The sequence below is a fragment of the Elephantulus edwardii genome, unplaced genomic scaffold (assembly GCF_000299155.1).
Source record: "Elephantulus edwardii isolate Elephantulus edwardi_28Jun2011 unplaced genomic scaffold, EleEdw1.0 scaffold00186, whole genome shotgun sequence".
Taxonomy (NCBI): domain Eukaryota; kingdom Metazoa; phylum Chordata; class Mammalia; order Macroscelidea; family Macroscelididae; genus Elephantulus; species Elephantulus edwardii.
In genome coordinates, this window is record NW_006399936.1 from 1,922,548 (window position 1) to 1,946,733 (window position 24,186).

General features: G+C 44.0%; 1 protein-coding gene across 1 annotated transcript in view; it reads left to right on the forward strand.

The window, feature by feature from the left end:
- The first annotated feature begins 11,894 nt into the window (after window positions 1-11,894).
- The window catches only part of LOC102860029, a 31,566-nt gene continuing 19,274 nt past the window's right edge, over window positions 11,895-24,186 (forward strand). The window contains exons 1-3 of the mRNA XM_006896612.1: window positions 11,895-13,119; window positions 14,470-14,528; window positions 14,634-14,859. Coding sequence (XP_006896674.1) covers window positions 11,895-13,119; window positions 14,470-14,528; window positions 14,634-14,859 — 1,510 coding nt within the window. The remainder of the gene's footprint in view (window positions 13,120-14,469; window positions 14,529-14,633; window positions 14,860-24,186) is intronic.

Sequence of the window (24,186 nt, forward strand, 5' to 3'; positions counted from 1 at the left end):
TGTTTTGGACATATTTCTTAGCTAGACCTCTTCACACTGCCTTGAATACCATGTGGGCATTTGCACCTGGTCTCAAATACTCCTGCCTTTTATTAGACCCAGCCTTTCCAGGCGTAGAACCCAATTTATCCTTTTCTCAACAAGAAGGCTTCTAGAGTTTACTATTTACACCATTCCTTGAAAAGATTATCCTTTCTTCATTGCATTACCTTGGCACCTTTGTGAAAAATGAATTGGTCAGCTATATCCATCTACTTACGGATTATTCATTCTATTCTGTTAATTTATATGTCTGTCTCTATACCAGTACCATGGACTGCCAGGAGAACAAAGGTTCATTCTAGAGAGGGTGAAGCCAGGCTGCTTCTTGGAGACAAGGATTCTGAGGCTTTGTCTGACATACTTTGGACATGTTGCAAGGAGGGACCAATTCTTGGAGAAGGTAGAGGGGAGGAGAAAGAGAGGGAGACCATAGATGAGATGAATTGATTCAGTGACTGGGGTCCTGACAGTAGGTATGTCAGAGACAGTAAAGTTGGCACAGGATAGAATAGGTTTCAGGGCTGTTGTACAGAGAGGGCTGCTATGAGTTGCAAGCAACTTGACGGCACATAACAAACAACATTCCTACTACTATTGATTAGTTTAGCTTTATAATGAGTCTTGACATTAACTAATGTAGTCCCCTAGCTTTTATCTTCTCTTAAAAAAGATTTTGACTTCCCCCCTTTTATTTCTACATAATTTTAGAATCAACTTGTCAGTGTCTCAAGAAACCCTGCTCAAGTTTAATGAAGGTGGTGTTGAATTGATGAAGATATTATTTATTCCTTAAATGTTTGTTAGCATTTACCAGCAAACCCATCTATACCTGGAGTACTTTCTGGAAAAAGTTTTAACTACAAATTCTATTTTCATGAATTATGAATGTTTATTTAATTTTCTAATCTTTTTTTTTCTTATTATTAGTTCTAATAAACATTTACAAAGATTTTGGATTTCCATTCATTCATTGTTGCAAATTTTCTATTCTTATTGTGATAAAAATATGTAACAAAATATTTACCATTTCAGCCACTTTTACATGATGACACAGTGACCTTCATTCCATTCACCATATTTTGTGCAACCATCGTCACTGTCCTTTTCCACATTTTTTGCATTCTCTTTAACAGAAACTCAGGGAGCTCTGGTGACCTTGTCTGCAGGGAGCTGTGCTGCTAACCTAAGGCCACACCTCTCTGGTGGTTCAAATCTAACGTCAGCTCTTCAGGAGATAGACAGTCTACCTCTGTGTTATTTACAGCCTCTGAAATGAACTGGAGGGTCAGCTGTCAATTAATTCCAACTTGACAGCAATGGCTTTGACATAAAAGAAACTTAACAGCACTCTTGAAGGGATAACTCTTACGTTCTCACTCTCGGCTGCCCTTGGTAACCACTGGTAAACAAACTCTAAGGGACAGTTCTATTATGCCTGTAGGGTCACTGTGAGTCTGAATTTACTTGATAGCAATAGGTTGGTTTGGGGGTTAATATGATATTGTTGTTGTGTGCTGTTGAGAGCCAATACATTACTGACCCTCCAGTGGGTTTTCAGAGGCAGTAAATCGCACGGGAGGAGATCACCCATCCTTCTCTCTCGGAGCAGCTGATAGATGTGAACTACATGCTTTTGGGATTACAGCACAGCTCCTTCCACTGTTAGTCCTTTTTTATTTGATTTGTTTTTATTCAAGCAGGATGTTTTCAAGGCTAGTGTGTCAGAACTTAATTATTGATTTAGTTTTAGTATCTGGTTGGAAAACTAGACAGTGTTACCATCTCAGGACAGAATATGTAGGTTTAATTCTCCTCAAAAATCCCTAGGTTAAGCTCTGCTTTGGCCCTTCTTATTATTTTTTCTCTTCAGTGGCTTGGGTAGTAAACCCTTAGCTGGCTTTCCAGTAGGTTTTCAGAAGCTGTAAATCGCAGGGGAGGAGATTGCTCATCTTTGTCCTACAGGTAGATTTAAACTACCTCTTTTTAGGTTGGCAGTGCCACTCCTTATACACTAGGCCACCAGAGCTCCCTTATCAGACACATTGTTCTTGTTAGATGTCAAGCCAACTTATGACCTTATGAACAGCAGATCTGAACCTTGCCCTGTCCTGTGCTATCCTCATCATGTCTGATAAGCTCAAGCCCATTGTTACAGTCATCTCGTCAGTCCATTTTCTTGAGGGTTTTCCTCTCTTTTGCCGACCTTCCACCTTTCCAAATATGATGTCCCTCTCCAAGGATTAGCCTCTTCTACAACCTGCCCAAAGCATGTAAGACAAAGCATCTAAGGAGCTCTCTGGCTGCACCTTCTCCAAGACATTTCTCTTTGTTCTTTTGGCAATAGATGGAAAGTCCATTTGTACCCCTCTAACACTGCAATTCAAATGCATCAGTGATTCTTTCATCATTGGGAGTCATTGTCCAGCTTTCAGATGCATAGTGGGTGATTGGAGAGAACGTGGCTTGAATCAGGGATTCCTTTATCTTTAAACCGGCATCCTTGCTCTTCTGGACTTTGGAGAGGTCTTCCTGGTAGCAGATTTTCCCAATGCTATCATGTTGCTGTGGTTTTAGGTGCTGTTGAATTGAGTACGAGTCATGGCAACCCTATGAACAACAGCTCTGCTCCCTGTCCCATCCTTTGCCGTCCTCACAATCTCTGACACACTTGAGCCCATTGCTGCAGTGTGTCAGTCTATCTGGTTGACCTTCCCAATGAGTATACTTTAGGAAAGTATACTTTCTCCCAATTTTAGTTTACCTCTTTACTTTGTTGATAAAATCCTTTGATGCACAATTTAAATTTTAAATTAGTACCATTTATTTATTTCATCTTTTGTTGCTCATGGTTTTGCAGTCATATCCAAGAATCTATTCTTGAAAACTAGAAAAGACGGAATAAAAGTTGGAACTTTTTTCCAACTGTCTTATCTCCTCTGCTTTTTCCTACTATTGTTGTTATGTACCATTGAGTTGGAACTGACTCATAGCTGACCCTCCAGTGGGATTTTGTAGCAGTAGATCCCATGGGACTTGATTGTTGTCTTTCTCCCTGAGAGCAGTTGGTGGATTCTAACCCTGTACCTTTGGGTTGATAGTACGACTCCTTACAACTAAGCCACCAGAGCTTCCTATGACATTAATCATTCATTCTTCCTTTCTTACTAGGATCCCAATTATGCTTGTGTTGTCCCACAAATCTCTGAGCTTCTGTTTATTTTTATGTGTCTCCTCGTTTCTGTGTTCTTCATATTGGACAATTTATGTTGTTGTATCTTTATTTTTTCAATTTTTATTCCATCTCCAATATGATGTTGAACTCTTCTAGTGAATTTTAAATTTCAGTTGTTGTACTTTTCAACATCAGAATTTTCTGATCACTTCCTTTAAACAATTTTTAATGATCTCTGTTTTTCAAGATGATCTACTTGTAACTAATTTTTTTTTCTTGTTGTGTACAGTCGAGTCAGATCCTACTGGCACTGGAGGAGATTGCCCCTTTGTCTCCAGCAAAGCATTTGGTGGATTTGAACTGCATACCATTGGGATTGCAGTGCAGCTTCTTCCCACTAGGCCACTAGAGCTCTCTCTCTTCCCCCCTCCACTTGTACCTGTAACTAATTTTGATTACATTCTCCTTTAAATGTACCTTATTTTGGTTCTTTGAACAAATTTATAATGACGACTTCAAACTTGATCTGCAAAAGGCAACAAGTAGGGGCACTTAGAGTTTCTATTGATAATTTGCACCCTTTTAACTTGGACAGGATTATTGTCCTGGATTATATTGTCCTTTTAGTTGTTCGTTTCAAGATTTTCCCAGGTTGAGCCTATGTAAGCTTTCTTACCCACTGTGTGTGGCCACTGAAATCTCTCCACTATTTTTAATTTTTAAGCTTGATTTCCTAGGAACCAACTCCACCTGTGTCTATGGAGCTTACTGATAATTATTGGAGAGAAGTTGTGCTTAATCACCTTGATCCAGTGAGACTTCTGTCCTTGGCTAGGACCTGGCATCTCTCTGGTTGTTGCATATGCAGCTGCAGTCACAAATATTCTTGTTTCAACCACATTTAAAACATCAGTATATTAGCAACATTAGCTCTTGCCCCTCACCTGATACTAAAGTTGTCACTTCTCCCGATGTTACTGGGAATGAGCAGTGCCTATGGCTCCGTATCAAATGAGTCTTTTTTGACAGCCGGTCCTTACAGCTGCTGCCACGTTGGCATAATCTCACAACTACCGAGTAGGTTTGTATGTAAGCACAGAGAAGGCCCATGCAGGAAAGCTGCAGCTTCTCACTGTCCTTCCCCAAACCTCATCAATTTTCAAGCATAAATGACTTTTAGATTATCTGCCTTTGGCCAGTTTCTAGTAGACTTAGATGATTGTTTTATATATTTGTTGATTTTTAGGGACAGAATGGACTGACCTCCTCTTTCAGCCTTAGCTGGAAGTCTCTTTCTTGAAATATTTTTTAGCTTGACCTCATTTTTTCAACCATAGCTGGAAATGTCTTTTCTTTTTTTTTAATTTCTTTTTTAAAACAGTTCTTAGCTTGGTTCTGAGAAGAGTTAGTTTTATGTTTTCAAGACTTGCTTTTAAACTTTGTTAGTCTAGAGCCGACTGGATCCTCCTACTGGGGTCATACACTTTTAAGTACCATGCTCAATGCCTCACATGTCAAATAGTCTTTCTGCCTTTCCACTCTATGTTCTTCAGTGTTGGCAGCATGAGTCCTTACCCCTAAGCCACCAGGGCCCCTACAATAGTATGGTGTTTTTGAAAGCGCTTCTGTTGTCCACAGATATTCCTGAAGTTCTTGGTGCAGGCCAGCAGGTGGCAACATTTTCTGTGTATCTTAGGTGGAATCACTGGGTCATATGGGCACACGGTGACTGCCGCAATGGGCTCTAGTGTGTCAGAAAGTGTGAAGATGGCATAGGAGAGCACAGGGTTCAGATCCACTGTTCATAGGCTTGCTATGAGTTGCACCCGACGGCACCTAACAGCAACAACCTGGGCACAGGATAGGGCAAGGTTTAGATCTGTCATTTACAGAGTCCTTATGAGTCATGTTGTTGTTATTATTATGATGTGCTATTAAGTCTCCTGAGACTCATACCAGCTCCATGCACAATAGCTCTGAAATGTGCCCTCTCCTGAGCCAGTCTCACTGTCTCCGACATACCTAACTTTGTTACCCCAGATACTGTGCCAATCTTTCTCAACCAGGGTCTTTCTCTCCTGTGCTGTCCCTCCACCCTTCCAAGCTTGCTGTCCTTCTCCAAGGACTAAATCCTCCTGACAACATGCCCAAAGTATGTGAGAGGAAGTTTCAGAATCCTTGAGCATCTTGGTTTCACCTTCTCCCAGACAGACCTATTTGTTCTCTTGATGGTCCATGGTATGTTTAATACTCTTCCCAACACCACAACTCAAAGGCATCAATTCTTCTCCTGTCATCCTTAATCCTTGTCCTGGTCTCTGATTATATAGCAAATAACTGAAGACCATGACCTGAATCAGGAACATCTTAGTCTCTAGACTGACCCTGTTGCTCGCTAGCACTTTGTTGTCTCTGGCAACAGATTTCCCTAGTGCAGTTCATCTTTTGATTTCCTGACTGCTGGTGCCAAGAGTGTTGGTTGTGGAACTGAGCAAGTTGAAATTGCTAACAGTCTCAATCTTTTCTCCATCTACCATGGTGCCGTCAATTGTCCCAGTGGTGAGAATCTTTGTCTTCTTTTTTTTTTAATTTTTAATTTATTTTTTTTTATTTCAGTAAACATCTACAGAGATTTTGGAATTCCATTCATTCATTGTTGCACTTTTCTCCCAGCCCACCCCGCACCTCCCTTTGTCTTCTTGATGTTGAGTTTCAGTGCATATTGAAGACACAATGCTTGACCTTCCTCAGCAAATGTGTCAGGTCCTCCCCACAGTTGACTCAAGAGCACCTAACAACAACATGGTAACTCTGGAGTTCTGGTCACATGGTGCAGTGTTCACACTGCTAATCCAAGGACTTCCCAGACTGCTCAGATCCACCAGGGCTCTTATACAGAGAGATGAGAGATTATCTCCCATACAAGTTACAACCTCAGAAACCTGCTGGAGGGTCAGCTATAAGTTGGATCTAATTTGAAGGCAATGAATTGAACTGGGTTGATGATAACTCTATGTAACTTTTTGAGTCTGTTTATTTTCCATGTAATGTGAGCTGGCAGCAGACATAGCAGAGAGAGGCAGCTAATGTAACCTGGTTACACAAATGTCATGGCCAGGCCGTAGACTCCCTGCAATATGACTGCCCCTGTAAAGATCCATAAGGGAGCTCTGATGGCCTAGTGGCAAGGAGTTGCACTGGCAACACAAAGGTATGCAGTTCATATCTAGCAGCTGCTCTGCAGGAGAAAGATGGTCAGTTTCCTCTCAAGTTATTGAGTGTCTCTGAAAAGCCACTGGAGGGTCACCTGTGGGTCAGTTCTGACTCTACGGTCCACAGGAACAATAGGATCGAAGAGGAAACCATCTACTTGAGCCCACTGGGTTTTATCTTCTGGGGAATTGTCTTAGGTCTGATTGTTTCTGAAATTATCTTGTGGTAATCATCATATCTAACAATTATTAATCTGTATACTGAGCAAATTATTCAAGAAGCTGGACTCTATGAAGAAGAATGTGGCATCAAGATTAAAGGAAGACTCATTAGTAACCTGTGTCGTATAGATGACATAAACTTGCTTGCTGAAAATGAGGAGGAAATGAAGCACGTATTGCAGAAGAAAAAAAAATACACCCTTTTATATGGATTGTATCTCAATATCAAGATAACAAAAATTCTTAACACTGGACTGATAGACAACATCATAATAACTGGAAAAAAGATTGAGACTTTCAACGACTTAGTCTTACTTGGATCCACAGTCAACACCCGTGGTACTAGTAATCAAGAAATCAGGAGATGTAGGGCACTTGGGAAAGTCTGAAGTCAGGACTTCTCCAAATTATTGAAGAGCAGTGATAGCATTTTGAGAACTAAGGTATGTCTGATTCAGGCCATGGTTCTGATTGTTTGTTATATATCGGAGATCTGAACAATGAATACAGGTAATAGAAGAAAAATGTATGCCTTTGATCTGCAGTGTTGGAGAAGAGTGCTGAACATCCCATGGACTGCCAAAAAAACAAGGCTTGGAGAAAGTGCAGCCAGAGTGCTGCTTGGAGGCAAAGATTATAAAGCTTTGCCTCACATACTTCAGGCATGTTGCTAGGAGAGACTATTCCTTTGAGAGGGACATCATATTTGGGAAAGTGGAGGGATGGAGAAGGAGAGGAAGACTCTGAACATGGTGGATCGACACAATGACTTCCACAATGGGCTTTAGTGTGTCAGGAAGTGTGAGGATGACACAGGATAGGACAGGTTTCAGATCTGTCGTTCAAAGGTCTCTGTGGGTCATACTCAATGGCACCTGACAACAGGTACCAGACACTAGTAATGTGCACCACTGGGCTGTGTTTCATTCTGTTGTATTCAGTGACTCAGGTCACTCTGAGTTGAAACCAACTTTAAGGTATCCAACAGCAACAGCCTAAAAGCACTAGGATAAATGTAATATGCATTGGCTCATTTAATCATCAGACTGTGAGGGGTTTAATACTGTCCACCTACTTTGTATATTTCATGAGTCCCTTGTTTTTCAATGTAGTGTAGTATTCCAATGTGTAGATATACCACAGATTCTCTATCCATTCGTTTGTTGATGGGCACTTAGGCTGTTTCCAACTCTTTGCTATTGTGAACAAAGCCACGATAAACATGGGTGTGCATATGTCTGCTTGGGTGGTAATTATGGTTTCTTTGGTGTATATTCCCAGTAGTGGAACTGCTGGGTCAAATGGTATTTCTATTTGCAACTTTTTGAGAAAGCGTCATACCGCCTTCCATAGTGGTTGTACCATTTTACACTCCCACCAACAGTGAATAAGGGTTCCAGTTTCTCCACAATCTTGCCAGCATTTGTTGTTTGCTGCTCTGTTAAATTTTGCTATTCTGACTGGGGTGAGATGATATCTCAAGTTTTGATACTTTTCTGTCTATGTACTGATGCAGTAATTTTTTAGAAATCTCCTGCATTATTCTACTTGCATGTGATTTTGATTATAATTGTTTGATACTTGCTGCATTCTTTTGGACCACCTCCCCCACCTTTCTTTAAATTGGCCCAAATATAGATCTCTTCCAGTAGGTTGATCAACCAGAAGAGTAAATTGAGCTTCCTTAAATGTGAAAGAATACATTTCTATTAAAACCATCTATGTGTACTTCTGTTCTAGCAGCACTAGAAACTAGGGCACCATCCATTTATCTTTATTTATTCATTCATCTGCTGATGAACTCTTGGATATTTATATTTTTTACCTGTTATGAATAATGCTCCTATGAACATTTATTTACAAGTTTTTAATTGGTTTGTGTTCTCACTTGTCCTGAATATTTACATAGGAATGGAATTACTGGGTCATATGGTAACCTTTTGAGGAACTGCCAGACTTTCCTACAGTGACTGTACCATTTTACGTTTCCACCAGTAATATAAGAGAGTTAGACATTATATTGTCGGTACTTATTAAAATTGTACAGGGGTGTGTGGGGGAGAGGGTAGGTTGTGAAACTGGTGCCAGCTACATGATCCAAAGTGGAATTGAGCAGGAAAAGAATATTCTCTTTAATTTTTTTTTCTCCCCAGCTGGTCTTCTTTCCCTTTAGTCAAATCCAAGTGGAAGCTTGAGGGCAAGGGAGCCTCTGGGGCAGAGAGACAGGGTCGAAACTCTGTGTTGGGGAAGGGGTGGAGACCAGCAGGCAGACCACAAAGTATGGAACAAATGAGCAGATTAAATGACACTGTGAGGGAGATGTTTTCATTTCCATTTTGAAATGAGAAAACTGAGGCTCAGAAATGTGTTTGAGAGCACACAGTTAGTTAATAAGTCAATTGTGGCACCAGCTTTATTTTTTAGTGAGCTCTGGTGACTTGGTGGTAAGGATTCAAATCAACTGCCAACTCAGCTGGTTTGAATCCACCAGGCACTCGGTGAGAGAAAGATGTGCAGTCTCCTCCTATGGGATTTACAGCTTCTGAAAACCCGCTGGAGGCTCAGCTATGAATCAGTTTCCACTTGATGGCAGAAAACAACAAACTTTATTATTACTTTTTTGTTTACTTTTTAAATTAATACGTTTTTATTTCATAAAGGCTTATAAAGCATGTTGGTTCCCTCAACCTGGTGGTTTGCACACAGTGACAGCAGCCATGCATTTGAGTGTGTCAGAGATTGTGAGGATGGCACAGGATAAGACAAGGTTCAGAGCTGTTGTTCTGAGGTTAGCTACGAGTTGTACTCAACTCAATGACACCTAACAACAATAACCACCACCCATATCACACCACTTATAGTCACCTGACATGTTACAACATGACATGTTACATTGGAGAAAGAATGCACTTTAAAAAATATAAAAATATGAATATATTTGCACATAATGTAAAAAAATAAAACATATTGGTTTTAGTAGATATTTTGTGTTGTAACATTAATTACCACTAATTAATATGTTGTTGTTGGTATGTGCCGTTGAGTTGCTTGTGATTCATAGTGACTCTATGTACAACAGCCCTAAACCCTGCTCTATCCTGTGCCAGTCTTAATGTCTCCAATACACCTACCCCCATTACCTCCATCACTGAATGAATCAATCTCATCAAGGGTCTTCCTCCCTTGTGCTGTCCCTCCACCCTCCCAAGCATGATGTCCCTCTCCAAGGACTGGTCCTGCCTTGCAACATGACCAAAGTATGTCAGACGAAGCTTCAGAATCCTTGCCTCCAAGGAGCAGCCTGGCTTCACCCTCTCTAGGACGAACCTGTTTGTTCTCCTAGCAGTCCATGGTATATTCAACACTATTCTCCAGCACCACAGCTCAAAGGCACCAGTTCTCACCCAAAGAACCCTTTTTTGTGTTTTACTTTTCACTCTTTTTTTTTTATATATATTTACACCTCCTCTCTTCTTTCTCATTCCTGTTAATCCTCTAAGATTAATTCTGTGGATAAACTTTCTCTTAACTTTTTGGGCCACTTAGTGTAATTTGTTCTAGAATCAGCTGCGTTGTACAGTATTTCACGAATTCATGGTCATTTTTAGTGTTGTATGGTACTCCACTATGTGAATATTCCAGGGGACTTTTTTTAGTCATTTGTCCATTGATGGACCGTTAGGTTGATTCCAACTTCTTGCTTTTACAAATGATGCTGCAGTAAAGACAGGAGTATGTATGTTAGCTTGTGTCACGGCCCTTACATCTTTGGTATATAAACCTAGTAGTGAGATTAAAAAAAAAAGAGGCAAAAAAAACAAAAAAGAAGGGATTTTTTTTAAAAAAGCAGTGAAAACCAAAACCATATAAACACCAAAGTAAAAGTTTATTAATTCTAGATATGTCAGAAAATTAAAACCATGCAACAGTGAATTAATGGAAACCTTAAGTCTGTGTAAACTTTCATTAAAATTAATAAAAAAAGAAAAGAAAATGAAAATCAGCCAACAGGGAAGATAGCGTTGACTCAGGACACACAACAATGACTCACATGTATCCAAAGACAACTTGGTTTACATCACAGTAGATCTCCTTCAGGACAATTTTCTGTACAGGTTCTCACATCATTATGAGTCTTCTCCAAAAATAAGATCGTACCATACACAGTGCTTGGTAACTGGCTTCCTTTACGCAAGCAACTAGGAGCCATGTGGTGACCCCCAGTTCCTAGTGCCCTGTGGTGGTGGTATGCAAACTGCAAATGTTTTCACTGGCCCCAGCTAGAGTCCGGGGCTTCCCCTTGCCACTGATACTTCCTGGGAGTTTGGGGACAGGAAATCACACCAACCAGGGCCTCTGACCAAACAGCTTGGGGAGCAGAAACACAGAGGAAACCGCCCTGCCCTCCCATCTCCAGTTCTGCCCACCCTAGTTCTCAAGTACATGCCTTCTCCCATCCTCACCTCAGCTCCACCCCAACTCCTCCAATCCAAATCCTCCACTGAGGCCCCGAAATGCTCATCACAAACCTCCTCCATTTCCCTCCTACCAAAGCTGAGAATCTAGAACCCCCAGATGCCATCCCAGTCCCTCAAAAAGAGCAGGTGATGGCACCGTCATCACACAGCAGCTGTGGGAGCAGGGCAGGGCAGGGCAGGATGCTGGGGTGGGGTGGGTGGAGCCGGGGCCACTTCCTTTCCCCTTGGGGCCCTGTCTGCTCCAGTCTTGCCTTAGCCTTAGAAGGTGGTGGAGTGGCCTGGTCCCAACCCCGTGCTCTTGACCCAACGCTGTGAGCTTGTCAACTGAGCTGGTAAGAGGCTGTGGGGCTCGGGCTTCAGTGGACCTGAAGATGTATCCATGGCTTGAAAGGCTCTGCTGGGTAGGCCAGGGAGCGGGCAGGTGTGTGTGAGAAAAGAGGACCAGGGGCCACTGGGTGGAATGGGGTCAGGGGAGGCCAGAGGTGGTGGTCAGGGCTAGAGTCCAAACTCCCAAGACCTACAAGGACCTGAAAAATGGGTTGCCAGGGAGTAGTAAGCATCTGATCCCTGGTGACTTCTGACAGTAGTAAAATCAAGGCTGGAAAAAGCCGTTAAACCGCAAGTGGAGCTGTCCGTTGGTAGGGAAGTAGACAGGAGGACAAACCTGCTTGGTCTCCCCTCCTCAGCTCCCCCTCTTCCAGAACCTTCGGTGTTCTGCTTCTCAAACTTTCCCACTTTCAGGTCTCCCACTGCCTCATGCCAGTTGCCATGGGAATAGTCCTGTTGTTCCTCCTCTTTGGGGGCTCCTGGGCCCAGAACCTGACCTCAGAGTCTTCGGGAGCCACAACCACGTTGCTGATGTCACTTTCTGTGGGAAGCGTCTCAGATCGCCCTGAGGCCTCGAACTCAGTGACTTCTTATCCTGTGGAGACTAACAGCACTGGGGACCAGATCTCAACCCCACCTCCTCCAATTTCTTTTATGACCAATGAGAAAGTGACCTCTCTCGGGACTCTGGCTGGTGCTGACACTGTCCCTTCTGCATCTGAGCCAACAGCCTCCCAGGACCTTTCCATCAAGGATTCACCAGTGGTCCTGGAGACCTCGAATGTGACCAGTGAACTTGTCCCTTTAACAATGAGCTCTCTGGGACCCCACACTGGACCCCGTGAAACCGTATCTAGCTCTCCAGAGACCTTCAGTAGAGCAAGAGGCCTCCTGGTTCCCCTAACAACTAGCTCTTTGGAGACCCTCAATGGAGCCAGTGAGCTCCCTGCCACCCCACCAGCCAACTTCGCGGAGACCCTCAATGGAACCAGTGAGCTCCCTGCCACCCCACCAGCCAGCTTCGCTGAGACCCTCAATGGAACCAGTGAGCTCCCTGCCACCCCACCAGCCAGCTTCGCGGAGACCCTCAATGGAACCAGTGAGCTCCCTGCCACCCCACCAGCCAGCTTCACGGAGACCCTCAACAGAACCAGTGAGCTCCCTGTCCCCCGGCTGACCGGCTCACCAAAGGCCTTCAGTGATGACAGCAGACACCTTGTAACCACGACCTCTCACTCTCTGGAGACCTACAGCATAAAAATGCCCGCCATTGTTACCTCAGAGACTTCCACAAATGTGACCACGGGGCTTGCCCCACTTTCAGACCAGAGGACACATAGCACCTTGCTGATCACTGTGCTTGTGACCCTGCTGGTGGTGATTGTCCTCATGGTCCTGCTTCTGCTGTGGCGCTGGCGCCAGAAGCAGCGGACAGGCGTCCTGACGCTAAGCAGAGGTGGGAAGCACACCAGAGTGGTGGATGCCTGGGCGGGGCCGGCCCAGGTGCGTGACGAGGAAGCAGTGACAGCAATGGTGGGAGCATCTGGGGGGGACAAGGGCTCTGAAGTCCCCGCTGGGGAGGGGGCCGGCCGGCAGCCCACACTTACCACTTTCTTTGGCAGAAAAAAGTCTTGCCAAAGCTCCTTGGCAATGGAGGAGCTGGAGGGTGGGTCAGCTTCCAGCCCAAAGGGGGAGGAAGAGCCTCTGATGGGCAGTGATGACGGGGCTGCGGAGACCCCTGCCTCTGATGGGCCAGTAGTCAAAGATGGGAATGCGTCTCAGTGCTTATGAATAACCAGTGGAAGTCAGATCATGTAGAGCTTTCATTTCCTTCCCTGCTGCCAGACATTTCAACCTCTTCCTCACCCAACATCCTCATCCTGCATCTACATCCTACACTCACTAAATATTTGGGAACTGTGTGCATCAATCTTCCTCATTAGCTTATAGGGCTCTTCCCATCACTATTCTTTGTCTCTCGTCTTTGGCACCAACTGTTGAGCCTCCATAGTGCCACGCATCCTTGATCTAGAATTTCGTTGAGGATTCTTCAGGGATACCAGAGTCTGAGGGGGAAAACCAAATGATAACCCAGCAAAACCCCACCGAGATGGCTTTTTGGCCCCGAAGATTAGATGGCCCTGGTGTGGGGCCAGTCCATGAGCCTCCTCTAGCTCTTAGCTCCTGTCCTCTGTGCCAGCTGGCCCTGCAGCACTGGTTGGCTAGAACCATCCCTCTGTGCCCTCTGCTGTGCCTGTGACCCTTCCCAGAGAACCTGGACTGTAGCCTGGACCAGGGCTTGACCCCGTGCCTTCTCCTCCACTCCTGAGATGAGGCAGCCAGAGATTTAGGAGAATTCTTCTCTCAGAGGCAGAGATGAGAGGAGTTTCTAGACAACTGTCATTTTCAGAACTTCGTGCACCTGTGTGAATCTATTCACGGCTGTAACTTGTGTGTATGAGGTGAGAGTTGGCAATGTGTGTGGAGGGGTAGTGTTAAATAAAGGTGATGTGAGGGAGGGTTGCGGGCATGAACCTGGGTAGAGGGAGAGATGAACCATCACCCCCAGACAGACTGCGGGGAGCATTTAGCAGAGGACTTTGTAACCCCCTGAAGAATGCTGGGTGCATTCTTCATCTCAGCAACAATACTCCCTGCCTCCAAGCCTCCTTTAATCCATCACACACACACGCACATACCCAGGCAGTAGGATAGGTTACTTCTGTTGTTACGTGTTGTCCAGTAGATTATAACCTAGTGACCATATGAACGTCAGACCTGAACCGTGTCCTATCCTGCCCATCCTGATCACCTCTGCTGTGCTGCAGGCCATTGTTAACCACGGTGTCAATCCCATTTTGTTGGTGTCTTCTTCTCTTTCTTTGACCCTCCACTTTTCTCAGCATGAAATCCTTTCCAATGATTGGTCCCTCCGCCCTGTAGTGCAGCCTGAACACTGAGTAATTTTGTTGGACTTTCCATCCCCTGGGCTCGCTGGCTCTTCCCCCTGCTACAGATTTGGTGCTGGTCTATACCTTCTTCACTCATGGAGGCCTGAGCATCTTCAAGGGGGGAGTGAGCTAACTAAGAAACAGAGACGTCAGGAGCCAGAGGCTTCCCCTCTGAGCCTGGAGTGGAGACAGGAGAACAAGCTCTAACTGTCCTTTCTCCCGAGACCAGCCAGGTGAGGGCCCAGTGGAGCACGTGGGCAAGAGGCAGTTGCTGTTTCTCCAGGGCAAGGAGGAAATTTGTAAAGAGGAAGTTGTTGAGTCAGAGAGCGCAGTGGCTGAGCGGAGACAGATTGACCCACAAACGGAGAGACAGAAGGGAACTCATGAGAGTGGGCTGGCATCGTGGTCTAGTCTGGTCTGGCCAGAGGTGGGCGATAAGGCCAGGGCGAGCTCAAGTAGGTCAGGCCACGAGGCAGAGAGGGGAGGGCGGGAAGGGTGGTGGTCAGCTGTCGATCACAGCCCACCACGTCTGTGCTGTTGGAAAAAGTGGACAGGAGCTGAGATGGGTTAGAAACCAGCTAAGCGAGGGCCACTCAGGGCCCCGTCCAGGCATGATTTCCGACTTTCCCTGAAGCCACTGCTTGAGCTCATTGTAGCCCTTGACCGCAGAATGCGAGTTCCAAAGTCTATTTGCGATGACACAACTGCTCTCTGGGCTTTGTCAAGTCAAGGGCCCCCAAATTAGAAGTTAGAACATATTATCCCTGGATTCAGAGGTCTCCAATTCCATACCCTTCCCATCTGACAGATGCGGTCATTACTGGCTTCAGGGGCTCAGGCAAATCTGGAAGAAAATGGGGTGAGGGTGGGTAAGGCATCCAGTTCAATATTTTCACAGCCCATAGAATATGGAAATATGTGATGAGTGTTAAAATAGAGGTGTAAACAGAATGTTAAGAGTGCACTAAAAGGAGAACTGCAGAAGGAGACACTTGGCTGCTGGGGGGAAGGGTGGGGACCTCCCCGAGAGGTGACATCTCACAGGGTCTTTGTATCCCATGCCGTGTTCCTGGGGGCAGTTGTGCCTGACGTATCCTAGGTCCTCAGTGAGTACTCATTTAAATAAATGAAATAACTCCCGAGGTCTTGAAGGATGAGAAGAATTTTGCTGGGCTGGAAGGGGAAGGACATTCTGTTCTGAAGGGACAGTAGCAGAAAGGCCTGGCAAAGGAACCATGGACAGTTCTGCATAGAGTCTTTCTTGAGCAAATGCTACAGAAAACATTCTAGAGGGAGGGAGAGGGAAGCAAGGAAAACAGTTGCTATTGTTAAGTCCAAAACTGGGGGAAAAAAAAAAAGAGAAACAGTAAAATATATAAAATATGATCATAAGACATGATCAAACACATCAATTATGAGAATACTTATTAAGGGTTTATTATACTTCTACAAAAATCACATTTTTTAAAAATTGTGTAATGATGTTGGAAAATTCCTGTAATATAATGTTAAATAGGGAAAAAACCCTTCTAATCTGTATGAACATATCTTAGTTTTATAATAAAGATTAAAAAAAACATGTATGTGTATGCTTGTGGGTGAAGAAAAGCCTTCAAAGAAGCATCCCAAATGTTAGTGTGGTTATCGATAAAGTCTTGGATGATTTTTGTTTCTATTTTTCTGTATTTTTCAAATTTTTTACAATAAATATTGGCTATGTCTACAATTAGAAAACAGTATTAATATGAAAGGTGGTTGATGAGGTGGAACCGAAGTGTCTGGTTTGCGGGTTATTGTGAGAGATGAGGCTAGACTGGGAGGTTAGAATGTCAGGAGAGCTTGAGAGTTTGAATTTAGTTCTGGAAACATTGGAGATGTTAACATATACTTGAAATCTGCTTTATTCCTCTTTCCTGAGGCCTCAGTAAATGGTAGGTTACATCATCTGTCTGATTGCCCAGGCAAAATGCCTCAAAACCATCCTAAAAACTAACTTCCCTCTCATCACAGGTAACACATCCAACTGTTCCCTCTTCTATCATCTCTTGCATCCCTGCTAGACCCCTGGACTGATCACAAGGATCACATATCTTGGTCTGGGGCCCAGTTACTTCCATTCTCTCCTCACCATGGTCCCAGAGAGCTTCATAAAGGGCCCTTATTCTTAGCTGCCCTTCTGTTTAGGAACAGAACTCACCCACTTGACTCAATTTTCAGCCAAATAATAGACGGGTATATAAGGTGAACAATAGCACTTGAAAGGCAGGGACTCGTTAGAACAATTAACAATTCAAGATCAGAAGGGCCAAGGACAAAGCTCCGAAGGCAAAGGAGGGTTAGGGAGAGAGGAGTGGAAATGGGAAACACTGGGAAGGAATTGGGTGAGTGACGTTACATTGTGGGGCTTGTAATCAGTGTCATTAAACTGTATGAATTATTGAATAGAAAACTGATGTGCTCTGTGAACTCTCACCCAATCCACAATAAAAAGTTATAATAACAATAATAAGAGACCACTCTCCAAGGCCACTTGGATAATGTCTATTTTCCTGAGGTGCACAAGACCCCCCAAGATCTGGCCTCGCCTTTCCTCTGTCTTGCCAATGCCTGGCCAACCCATGGCCACTCTATGCTTTTCAGCCTCAGAAAGTTCTCATTAGCTGCATGACCATCTGCTTTATGTGAGGGAGAGGCAGTTTAAAACCTTGAAAAGGTTTCTTTTCTCTAAACAGAAAATATTTTTCTCTAAAATAATATTTAAAATATTTTCAAAAGCTATTTACCAGCACATTCCAGTTTCTTAACAAAAGCAGAACTTGAACTCCCTCCCGCACTCCACACAAACATAAGGCGTTACATGTGTTTGATCTTATATTTTATAATACGTGTTTGCTTTATGCTCAAAGGTGCACTTAACAGCGTGGTTACCAGTAAGGCTTCGTCCTCCAAAGTCAAAATTCCAGATCTAAGAAGGGTTGGATGGGAATGATGAGACACAATAAGAATATAATCAAATGGTTCCCAAACCCCCAAACTAGTGAGAGCTGGAGATTTCAAACAAAAGTAGAAACTTTCAGAACCTAAGAGTCACTGATTCACAAGCTTATGCAGTGGGTGACAGCCCAGATCTGCAGAGATTTGGGGGAACTGGAGACATTCTGGAGACAATAAGCTGCCAAAGCGTAGCTCTTGCTCAGACTCCTCGGGCACTTGACGTACTCCTTCCCAGCCTGAGGCATCAGCCAGCTTGGCTGAACTGTCGCCCTGACACCAGTTCCAACAGAGCTGACTTAGTGTTGCCATGGGACCATCAAGAGACAGCCACTGTCTTAGCGATCTGTTGTTGTGTACTGTTACTGTCTACCGTCGTGTTGGAGCCAACCTGTAGCTGACCCTCCAGTGGGTCTATAGAGGCAGCTAATCATATAGGAAGAGATCGCCTATCTTTCTCTCTCAGAGCAGCTGGTGGATTCGAACCATATACCTTTGCATTGACAGCACAATTCCTTACCACTAAGCCACCAGAGCTCCCTTGTCTTAGTGATGTAGTGGTGCTGCATAATAGAGACACAAGTGGATTGCTTTAACAAATAAGAATTTCTTCTCTTAGAGTTTAGCAGAACTTTTGGACTTTGTTGTGTACCATCGAATTTGGAGTTGACCCACAGCTAACCTTCCAGTGGGTTTTCAGAAGCAGCTAATCACAAGGGAGGAGATTGCCCATCCTCTCCTATAGAGCAGCTGGTGGATTCAAACCACGTCCCTTCCTGACTGCAGTGCAGCTTCTTAACACTAGGCCACTCGAGCTCCAGATTCAGGGTGGTAGCTCTAGGGGAATGCCCTCTCCACTCATCAGTCCTGGAGGGAGGCCCTTGGTTCCTGGCGTCTGGAGCCCTGGATGTTTGCGGGAGACCTCCAGGTGTGTTGGCCTTCTCTGATGTCAAGGAACTTTGTAGCACAGAGGCCTGAGTTTATAAAAACACACTCCGTTCCTGTAGATTATTTCTTGGAGAGACTGAGTTCTCCCCTCTTTCCTCCCCTTTTATCCCTTTTCAGTACAACCCACATCCTAGGGAAACTATGATTGCATGGGCTCAGAGCTGTATCACATTTCACAGTTAATTCTCATGCGACTCTTTGAATCATGAGGGGGTCATTCCATAGCTTCCACATGACATCATTACATACGCACATTCTGGGGACACACAATGCAATCCATGAAAGCCATCTTCTGCGTCTTCACATCATCTGCCTGAATCCACCCCACAACACTCACGTCTTGACTTCCTGCTAGGCTCCTCCCCAAGCATCTAGATTCCGCTCACATGCTGAGAAGCCACACTTGCTGCCCTCACCTCAGACAGAAGTGATATTTTGTCGCCATGACTACGATGCCTTACGTGACAACAGGAGGAACTTAGATGCAATCAAGTAAAGGTTCCCTCTCTTGTTAGTGTGTGAGCCCCTCAGCACTCGTGCGTGTTCGTGTCACCCCCCAGAGCTTAGCACAGTGCCTGGCACACAGTAACTCCCTGTGCATTTATGTCTGTAGGTAAACATCTATTTATTGGATGGAAGGATAGATAAATGAATTTATGAATGAACAAACAAAAGTTTTGAAATAAGTGCATGTCAGGAAATCTGTTCTTTGCCTGCATTTAGAAGGATAGTCTGAAGGAAGTAAAGCCCAAGATGAGAGTATTATGCTAGTCTGAGAATAATAATATGACAGGAATCTGGCCTTGGTGTATAGTGAATCACTTAATAGGATTCTTTTTTTAAAATTTTTATTTCATTATTTTTTTGTGTGTACCGTCAGATCAGATCTGACTGGTACAGGAGGAGATTGTTCCTCCTTCTCCAGCAGAGCATCTGGTGGATTCGAACCATGCACCTCTGAGATTGCAGTGCAGCTTCTTGCCACTAGGCCACCAGAACTTGCCAAGAGGATTCTTTTAACAATAACTCCCATGACATGATTCTCATGACTCAGCTTGTTGCCTTTCAATTGGAACCGACTTGTGGCTGACCCTCCAGGGGGTTTTCAGAGGCTATAAATCATCCTGGGAGAGACTGTCCATTTTTCTCCCACGGAGCCTGTCTGCTGGATTTGAACTGCCCAATGTAACTCTCCACCAACTACACCACGAGCGCACCAGATGATTAGGTTGTTGTTGTTAGGTGCCATTGAGTCGACCATGATTCATAGTAACACCGGGTACAACATATCGAAACCTCGCCCAACCTCGCACCATACTAACAATCTCTGTTAGCTGCAGTCACTGTCTCAGTTCACCATGTTGAGGATCTTTCTCTCTGACCCTCTGGTTTTCCACACATGAGGTCTTTTCCCAAGGACTAACCCCTCCTGAAAGCCTAAAGTGTGAGAGACGAAGTCTTACAATACTCACACCTAAGGAGGATCTTGGTTGTACTTCTTTCAAGACAGATTTCTTTTTGATGCTCTGTAGGAAGAGCGGCAATCTCCTCCTCTACCAATCAGATCCAATTAGATGGTACACACACCAAAAAATCCCCACCAAAACCAAAACCACCAGATTTGTTTGTTCTTTTGGCAGGCTGTGGGATACCTCACACTCTGTGCCAACAAATGGGTGCTAATCTTTCTTTGGTCTTCCTTAGTCATTGTCTAACCTTCATGTGTATATGAGGCAATTGAAAATACCATAGCTTGGGTTAGGCACACCTTAGTCTTTAAACTGACATCCTTGCTCTTTAGCACTTTAAAGGTCCTTGACAGCAGACGTCTCAATGCAATCATCTTGTGATTTCTTGACTGCTACTTCCATGGCTTGATTGTGAGCCTAAGTAAAATCAAAGTTGTAGAACTATGCAAATTAAGTATCTGTGGTCTAGAATGGACATTAGACAGCTTCCCGTAATATTATAAATTAAGTGCCTAGTACACTTGTGGAGGTGGGACTATGCAAATAAGATGTGTGAAACCCTAACTAGGAAATTTTTCAGTTTTGAATTCTGCTAGGCTTAAAAGGTTCACCTGATTCAGGCCATGGTCTTCATAATAACTTGCTAGGCATCAGAGAGCTGGGCAATCACTAAGGGTGACAGAAGAAGAATCGATGCCTTTGAGTTGTGGTGCTGGAGAAGAGTATCAAACATACATACCGTGGACCACCAAACAGATCTGACCTGGACAGGGTGAAACCAAGCAGCTCCTTAGAGGCAAGTATTTTGAAGCTATATCACATATTTGGGGCACATGGCCAGGAGAGACCAGTCCTTGGAGAAGGACATCATGCTTGGAAGGGTGGAGGGACAGTGCAGGAGAGGAAGACCTCAGATGAGATGTATTTAAACTGCAACTAGAGCAATGGGAGTAGGTGTGTCAGAGTGGCTCAGAATAGGGCAGGGTTGCTAAGAGTCACAGGCGATTTGATGGTACATAACAACAACAGGTTGAAGAAATAGCCAATCCCAAAGCAGAGAAGGGACCTGGTGATTATCAAAATAGAAGAGCCAGAGGTGAAACATGTCCTCCAACCCAAGGTCCCTGTGCTGGGAACCTCCTAGATCCAGGGGACAGAAGGCTATAGCCCAGAGATGGTGAGAGATGATAAGAAATAGTAGGAGAGAAATTGTGGCAGCAGAGGCAGCAGAACCTGGAGATGGGTGCAGTTAGTACAGTGAATGAGAGAATTGAGTGCTTTTCAGCAGGAGACTTGCTGATGGAATGGGGTGACCCCACACACTTACCAAGGGAGCTAAAGAGCTTTGTAGTGGATGCCTGAGCAGGGCAGAGAGCAGGCTGGTCTATCATGTCCAAGTGGCCAGAGCCAGAGAGAAGTCAGCCTACAGGCATGGCTGAGAAGAGCCTGTTATGAGTGGAGAACTGTATCTTGAGTTATTTCTCAATAAATCCTCAGCAAGTGCTATTCCCAGTAAACACCATAATCATGAGTATTGTCATTATGTGTGGCTGTCCACATGAATTATTGAATTTAGCAGAGGTACAGAGAATGCCACAGGTAGGTGTTAGAATTGTAAAAAGTTTGGAGAAAAGAGGTCTGATCTCTGCCTCACAGGAACCAACATTGGACTGTTGATCTTGATTCTCCTTCCCCCTGGCGAAGCTAGAGGAGGTGAGATGTCAACTCTGCCATGCCATTTTGACAACTTAGTGATAAGGAGTTGCACTGCCAATGCAAAGGTACATGGTTCGAATCCATCAGCTGCTACACTGGTGGGGACAGGCAGTCTCCTGTGCAACATACTGCCTCTAAAAACCCACTGGAGGGTCAGATGTGGTTTGGTTCCGACTCGATGATATTCAGGAGCAACAGCAAAATGAGAGGAGTCGATTCCAATTGATTGTGACCCTCCATTGCACTTCCGTGGCTGCAAATCTTTACAGGAAAAGGCTACTACCTGTATTTCTTTCATAAAGTGGCTAAAGAATTTTAACTGTGAAATTGCCCAACACGTTACACACTGTGCCACCAGGAAGGGCAAACAGGATGCCCCTTAGAGGCAAAGGTGGTGAAACTTTCACATATATTGAACATGCTGTCAGGAGGGTCCAGTCCTTAGAAAAACAACATTCTGTTGGAAAAAGTAGAGCTTCAGCAAAGGAAGAGAGGAGCATCAATGAGATTCGTTGACAGAGTGATTACAACAAATGGTTCGAGTATGGTTTCAGTTATGACAAGAGGCACATGTTGCTATTGTTGTTAAGTGCCATTGAGTGGGCTACACCTCATAGCAACATTTGTTGTGTCAACCCATCTTGTTAAGGACCTTCCTCTTTTTATCTGAAGCGCCACTTTCCCCAGCATGATCTCTTTTTCTAAGGACTATCGTGGTGGACAGTGTTTGGTGGAACTCCCAGTGTAAGACAGGTTTGGAAGCAGAAGTGGCATCCACTTTCTAAACAACATGCCTCTGGAAACTCTATGAACTTGGAGAAATGACAATAGTTATAGAAAGGTTTCAGGCCTTTTGTTCATAGGGTTGCTATGAGTTGTGCTTGCCTCGATGGCAATCAACAACAACATCTTGATACCAGCAGCCAGGAAATCAAAACAAATTGCATTGGGAAAGTTTGCTGTCAGGGACCTCTTCAGAGTACTGAAGAGCAATGATGTCAACTGGATATTAAGGTGTTCCTGAGCCAGACCATTGCCTTCACAATTACTTGCTATGTATCAGAAATCTGGACAATGACTAAGGATGATAGAAGGAGAATTGATGCATTCTAGCTGTGGCGGTGGTTAAGAGTACTGAATATACCATGGACTGCTAGGAGAACAAACATGTTCAACCTGGAGAGGGTTAAACCAGGCTACTCCTTGGAGGCAAGGATTCTGAAGCTTCATCTGATATACTTTGGACATGTTGCAAGGAGGGACCTGTCCTTGGAGAGGTGACATCGTGCTTGGGAGGGTGGAGGGACAGTGCAAGAGAGGAAGATCCTGGGTGAGATGGATTGATTCAGTGACTGTGATAATGAGGGTAGGTGTGTAAGAGACAGTAAGGTTGGCACAGGACAGAGCAGGATTCAGAGCTGTTGTACATAGGGTCACTATGAGTCGCAAGAGACTCGACGGCACATAACAACAACAACCTCCCCATGTGGAGCTCTGGTGGCCTTGTGGTAAGAAGCTGCACTGCAATCTCAAAGACATGCAGTTTGAATCCACCAGCTGCAATCTCCTCCACCTACCTCTAAACCCTCACGGGGAGGGTCAGCTATGCGTCAGTCCCAACTTGATGGCACACAACCTCATTATCAACAGCCCCTCCTGACAACATGCTCAAAGTCTGTAAGAAGAAGTTTCACCATCCTTGTTTCTAAGGAGCGGTCACAACTCCTCCAAGATAGCCTTGTTTGTTCTTTTGTATAAATTTTTAAGCTATTTCCATTGTGAATGGCATGGCTTTCATAACAGTGTAGCTTGAATTGGTAACAACTTATGCTCATTGTTGTTGTTGTTGTTGTTTATTGCCTTGGAGTTGAGCACAACTCCTAACGACCCTATGAGCAAAAGGCTTGAAGCCCCTCTAAATCAGCATTTATCAAAGTTCATAGAGTTTCCGGAGGCATGCAAAAATTCTATTTCTGTTACTTCATGTTTAAAATCAGTATTTCTAAAAAAAAAAGTTCTATTTCTGTACAGCTCCATCCCCCTTTTGTGTTGTCACAAATGACATCTTTATACACTGTGTGTCAAATAACAAATTTATGTGTATATGTTACAAATACATTGGTCTTTTTGTATCCTGTATAACATAGCAAGAAGTTACAAACCAATAGTGCAATAAAACTGGCCTTTATATTTACCCATGAAATAACTTTTACCTGGAGACTTAAGTCTTCATGTAGCTTGGAGTTTTAGTGGTTTTTCCTTCAACCTGAAAGAACATTTTTTTCCTTGTGTGGTAGATTTTGCAGTAACAAACACCCTCAACTTTTGTTAATCTGGAAATAGCCTACTTTTGTCCTTATTTTTGAAGAAAAATGTTTCTAGGTTATTAATTTTTGACAGCTTCTTTCCGCACTTTAAATATGTCACCCCACTGCCTTCTGTTTTCCATGAATCTGAGGTGAAATCAGTATTGAACCTTATTAAACTGATTGGCAGCATTAGGATAGTTGGTGAGGAAATTGAGACTGTTAACAGCTGTAGTTTGCTTGGCTTCACAATCAACACTCTTGGTACCAGCAGCCAGGAAATTAGAAGGTTAATTGCATTGAGAAAGTCGGCCATCAGGGACCTCTCCTGAGTATGGAAAAGCAACAATGT